Source organism: Bos mutus, chromosome 23 (genome assembly GCF_027580195.1).
Source record: "Bos mutus isolate GX-2022 chromosome 23, NWIPB_WYAK_1.1, whole genome shotgun sequence".
Lineage (NCBI taxonomy): Eukaryota > Metazoa > Chordata > Mammalia > Artiodactyla > Bovidae > Bos > Bos mutus.
In genome coordinates, this window is record NC_091639.1 from 40,168,172 (window position 1) to 40,174,179 (window position 6,008).

Below are 6,008 nucleotides of genomic sequence, written 5' to 3' on the forward strand. Positions count from 1 at the left end.
TGAGCGACTTCCCTTTCACTTTTCACTTTCATGCATTGGAGAAGGAAATGGCACCCCACTCCAGTACTTTTGCCTGGAAAATCCCATGGACAGAGGAGTCTGGTAGGCTGCAGTCCATGAGGTCACTAGAGTCGGACACGACTGAGTGACTTCACTTTCACTTTTCACTTTCATGCATTGGAGAAGAAAATGGCAACCCACTCCAGTGTTCTTGCCTGGAGAATCCCAGGGACGGGGGAGCCTGGTGGGCTGCCATCTATGGGGTTGCACAGAGTCGGACACGACTGAAGCGACTTGGCAGCAGCAGTAGCAGCAGCAACAGTCATTAGCTCTGGGTCCTGGGAGCCAAGCTCTCCTGGCTTATTAAAAAAATAATAAAGGGTTTTGTGACAGCAAATTGCTCCCACATTTTGTCCTTTTGTCCTTTAATAACAGAACTCCCCAAGCTTTAGCTGGGCACATGGATGTCCAGATGAAAACTACATTTCCCAGCCTCCCTTGCAGCTAGCTGCAGCCACGTGACTAACTTTTGCCTGAAAGTGAACATGTTAGTCTCTCAGTCTTGTCTGACTCTTTGTGACTCCATGGACGGTAGTCAGCCAGGCTCCTCTGGCCATGGAATTTTCCAGGCAAGAATACTGGAGTGGATTGCCATTTCCTTCTCCAGGGCATCTTCCTCACCCAGAGATTGAACCCAGGTCTGCCACACTGCAGGCAGATTCTTTACCATCTGACTAGTGGCTCACCAACTTTTGCCTAGTGGGGTATAAGTGAAAGTAATTCCTGCTGCCCTTTTAGGAAGGGTGAGCTGCCTGCTGCCCCTCTACCCCCTTTCATCTAACTGGAAGGTGGACCCAGCAGGTAAGGTGGTGCACTATCTCTGACTATAGAAGGAAAGAAACAATCTGAGGCAGAGCTTCCCAACTAGTGTGTCTGGAGATATGGATGCCTTCTGCCCTCAGGAGAGCCTCTTTAGGGCCCCGAGACCCTTCTACTCTTATGCCAAGGTGCTATATCAATATGATGTTGCTATGTGTGCTGTGTTGTAAAAAATTAAGGGGAAAAATGGAAGGAAACAGAGCAGCAGATGACTGAGCAAGAAGGTGGAAGGAAGTGGGGGCATGCATGACCTCTCCCAGCAGAGCCTCAGCCAGCCTCCCCACAACCACCAGGTGAGAGACAAAGCATCCAGCTTGCTGAAGCCATCATTAGAACAGGATTTTGCTTTTGCAGCCATGAAGTTGTGTCCTACAGACCACAGATGGTTTGGACTTGGAAATGATCTTATTATCTACTCATAGGGAAACAGTTAGGCAGATATGGTCCACATATAAAATAAAATTAGGCAGTCACTACTGCTTTTTTTGTTTTTAAATTTTTATTGGAGAATAATTGCTTTACAATTTGTGTTAGTTTCTACTATGCAGCAAAGTGAATCAGCTATATGTATGTGTGTGTATATATATATAATATATATCCCCTCTTTTTTGGATTTCCTTCCTATTGAGGTCACCACAGAGCCTTGAGTAGAGTTCCTTGTGTTATACAGTAGGTCCTCCTTGGTTATCTATTTTATACATAGTAGCAAGTCATTGCTGTTTTTAAAAATATTTTGGTGACATGAGGGAAATGATTGAGATATAATGAGATAGGAGAAAAAGAAATTTATGATCTCAGGGTGATCCAAAAGATCTCTGTATTACACTGTGTTTATGTCAAATGGGGAGTAGTGAGTGGGTCCAGGGCAAGGTGACCCCGAGGCAGACTGAACTGGGGTTGAGGTAGAGACTCAGCGTTCCAGTCTGACCCAGGAGAGTGGGTCAGGGTTGAGTATGCAGACTAAGCAGACTAATCCAACTAGAATCAGTCTTAGGATGTTTGCTGAGAATTGTGACACAGATGTTTCCTTTCTCTGGGGAGCCTGATTTCTCCATATGTGAGGTGGATTTGTGGTTAAGACCCTGCCCTGTGGAGCAAGACAGCCTGGGGTCCAACCCCAGCCCCACCCCTACTCGGACACTTTGAGCCTCAACAGCCTATTCTTAAACTAGGGATAATTATAGTACCTACTACAACTTTGTTGTGACAATAAGATGAGTTGATACAGATAAGAAAACACACTGCACAGTGTCTGGAACATAGTAAGTGCTTGATAAATCTTAACTGTTATTATTACCTGACGCCTGGAACTTTTACAGCTACTGGGAAGGAATCCAGCCAGAGGGCCATGGAGTTATTGGACTCAACCCGACCTGAGGCCAACCTGCTACTGCACTTCCAGTTCTGACCACCAGTGAATTCCCTCAGCATCCAGACTGTTTGCAATTGTTTTATTTTTTTGGATACTCGCAGCAGAAAATACACCATGGTGAGACTTGGGTAAGTCATGTAGCTCTGTGAGCCTCAGTTTCTTTATTTTTAAACATTTATTTGATTGAAGTATAGTTGATGTACAATGCTGTGTTAATTTCTGCCACACAGCAAAGTGATGCAGCTATACATCATATATATTCTTTTTTCATATTCTTTTCCATTATGGTTTATCATAGGATAGAGTTCCCTGAGCTATATAGTAGGACCTTGTTGCTTATTCATTCTATACATAATAGTTTGCATCTGCTGCTGCTACTGCTGCTAAGTCACTTCAGTCGTGTCCGACTCTGTGCGACCCCATAGACGGCAGCCAACCAGGCTCCCCCATCCCTGGGATTCTCCAGGCAAGAACACTGGAGTGGGCTGCCATTTCATTCTCCAATGCATGAAAGTGAAAAGTGAAAGTGAAGTCGCTCAGTCGTGTCCAACTCTTTGCGACCCCATGGACTGCAGCCTACCAGGCTCCTCCGTCCATGAGATTTTCCAGGCAAGAGTACTGGGGTGGGGTGCCATTGCCTTCTCCGAGTTTTCATCTACTAATCCCCAAATTCCAATCCATCCCTTTGCCCTCCCCTAGCAACTACACCCCCACAAGCCCACGCCCTTCCCACAGTTTCCCCCTGAGACCACCAGGCTTCCAGGCAGGGCCAAACCATGGGAAGCTCTATCGTGTCTCTTCTTTCAGAACAATCCCTATCCGGTTCCCTCTCTCAGGAAGCACAGACAGAGACCAGAGCCAGGAAATGACTTTAATGTCTTTGAGCAAGATGAGGCCCCTCAAGGAGGGGCGGGAGGAGGGTGTTAGTGACCAGACTGCGTCCTCCTCTAAATCAAACGGCACCTACGGCTACAGTCTGGGTCCTTTTGTATGCATTTCAGGCCTACTCGGCAGGGACAAACGATGTTGATGGCGCTCCTGGTCTGCAGAAAATGGGTGAGAGAGTTGAAAGCCACCAAGGAGCAGGGAAGAAGGAGGCTTAAACTTCTTGGGGAGCAGAAGCAAGAGCCCAAGTGATGGAATGAGACAGACTTGAGGTCTGACAGCTCTACAGCTCATAACATTGTGGCCTCAGGCAAGCTTCTTTGTCTTAGTTCCCTCATCTGTCAAATGGGAATACTAAGGGACTTCCCTGGTGGTCCAGTGGCTAAGACTCTGAGCTCCCAATGCCGGGGCCCAGATCCCTGGTCAGGGAACTAGATCCCAAATGCTGCAGCGAACAGTTCACATGCCAGAACTAAAGATTCCCCCATGCCGGGATCTTTAGACCTAGTGCAGTCAAACAATTTTTTTAAGGAAATAATAGTAACCCCATTTGTCATTGAGGGAATTAAAACGAAGTAGATTAAGTGCCCATAGTGAAAAGACCCTCTGGCTACTTCAGTTGTAGTTAGGCCACAGGAGGGACCTGGCTGTCTTCCTGAGCACTGGCAGTTCTCCAGACAGAGAGATGGAGACTGAGCCCAGCCTCCCTAGAAAGTTTTGGGCCCAGGGCCAGAAAAAAGGCAAGAACAAGATGCACTGTACGTTCTGCTCCCTGCATTTCCACCAGCTGATAACAACCATGTTCACTGAGCACCGTCATTGCCAGGATCACATACTTTTCCCAACAAGCTGGTCGGGGGGGTACCTTAGTCCCATTTTACAGATGAGGAAACTAAGGCTCAGAGAGCAGAAATGATCTGTCTAAGGTCACAAAGACAGGGGTTGGTAAAGCCAGGGTTTAAATTCAAATCCAATCCCAAAACCGTCAACCTGCCTGGGCAGCTCCTCTCGAGAAATTCAGTCATTGCAGCAGCGTGGTAGGGATGGATTGGGAGGTCTTTTCCCACCTGCTCTGCTGCAGTGATGTTAGAGTAGAGATACTCATTCATGCAATAAACGTTTGTTGAGCACCTACTATGTGCAGGCACTAAGCTGGGGGGTAGGGGGTTCCAAAGTGAATATGCTTTAATCCTGCTCTCTCAGAGCTCTGACCAGTGGTGGAGGCAGACAGAAGGCAGGCAAATCAGGGAGATACATGCTCTGCTGAGGGTGTGGGTCCTGAGGGTATGCGAGTTCCAAGGAGGGAAGGATTCTTGGAGGAGGCACCTGGAGTTGCATTGCAGGACGATCAGGAGTTTGCCAGGTGGAGAGGGGGGAAAGGATGCTTCAAGCAAAGGGTGAAAAAAAAAGGGGCGGCCATGCGGGGTTTTTGAACCATCCCCACCCTACGTACCAGCAGGGGCTGCCCCACGGGGGCAGGGTCTCACCTGGGGCAAGCACGTCATGGTTATTCTGGCCCGAGGGGCACAGAAGGCGCCACCAGAGTCCAAGTTGATGAGACAGCAGTCACTGAAACACTCAGAGTGGTGGGAGCACCTAGCCCCGTTTGCCTGTGGGGACAACCCCTAAGTCACCAGCTCTCTGGCCATGTGTGTGTGTGTGGGGGGTCCCCTGACACTGCCAAAGCCCCATGGATCCAGAAAGAGAAGTCCTAAAGAAGTTCACCCCCACGTCCCAACCCCCACTGCACTCAGAGGAGCAGGGGAGAGGAAGGGGGAAGTTAGGACTTTTCCCTCTGCTTCTTTCCTGGGGGACCCCTCACCTCTGTGGGTCCCAAAGGGTCACCTGTGTTGAAGGACCAAATACTCCCCATCACACTTTAGTGGGGGATGTGGAAGGGACAGAGAATGCGGTGGAGAGAAAGACGAGGAAGGAAAAGGAGGAAAGAGCTGCGTGCCTACAAGGGCACGGAGAGGGGCAGACTCTAGGGCAGTGTGCAAGGCGTTTCTTGGGGCAGGACTGAGTGTCCCAGAGAGGGGAGGGGAGGGGGTTAGGCAGGGGAGGGGAGGGGGAGGAGGCTGCTGGTTATAAGGCCACTTTCTTTTACCTCCAGAGCCACTAGGGAGGTGAAGCAAGGGCTTTGGAGTCCTTTGGGAGCACACCAAGCTTCCAGCCTGAGAAGAAATCCCCAGTAGGGGGTGGTCCCCTCCCGCCCCTCCCCCCTACCTCGGCCCCATCCCCCACTTCTCTCTCCAAACCCAACTGGCCCCTTCTAGATGGAGAGCGATGCCCCGGCCACCACCCTCGCCTAGAACGGAAGGTTCAAAATGTTTCTTGGCTCACCTTTGTAGACCCCTTTTTAAAGAGCGCGAACTCTCCCCAGCAGGGGAGCAGGACCCCCGAGAGGAGAAGCGCGATGGCCAAGGCCATAGGCTTGGGAGGCAGAGATGCGGCGGCTCCGCGAAGCCCGAGGGGCGGTGGGGAGAAACCCCTTGGCGGCCTCGTGACCGGTGCCCCCGCAGCCGCCCTGGGCTGGAGGCGGAGGGTGAGGGAGTTAATGGTCACAGGCCGCTCGGGAGCCGAGGCCAAACCCCGCGGAAACCCTTTCTAGCTCCCAGAAAGCTCCTGGCCCGGGAAAAAGAATGAGACCCTGATTCAGGCTTTGACAGGCCAGATGATCGGATTTTGGGGGCCCTGGGGCCTTCCGTGCGTAATACTTACAAGTAAAAACTTAAAACTGTAAACTAAGACTTTATCTTGCAAAATTATGCAAATGTATATGCTGAAATGAAAACAGCTGGCTTCTTAATATTCAGACTCTCTCTCTGCCTTTGCCGCAACTACCTACCTCCTGGCCTACCCTATTTGAACA

General features: G+C 50.0%; 1 protein-coding gene across 1 annotated transcript; it reads right to left on the bottom strand.

Annotated features, from left to right (window-relative positions):
- Positions 1-3,198: 3,198 nt before the first annotated feature.
- Positions 3,199-5,566, bottom strand: CLPSL2 (colipase like 2). The gene is made up of 3 exons (XM_005910994.1): positions 5,480-5,566; positions 4,624-4,746; positions 3,199-3,294 (listed from the first exon to the last, which is right to left on the bottom strand). Exons 1-3 carry the CDS (start codon positions 5,564-5,566, stop codon positions 3,199-3,201), a joined length of 306 nt encoding a protein of 101 aa, XP_005911056.1.
- Between the last annotated feature and the right edge of the window lie 442 nt (positions 5,567-6,008).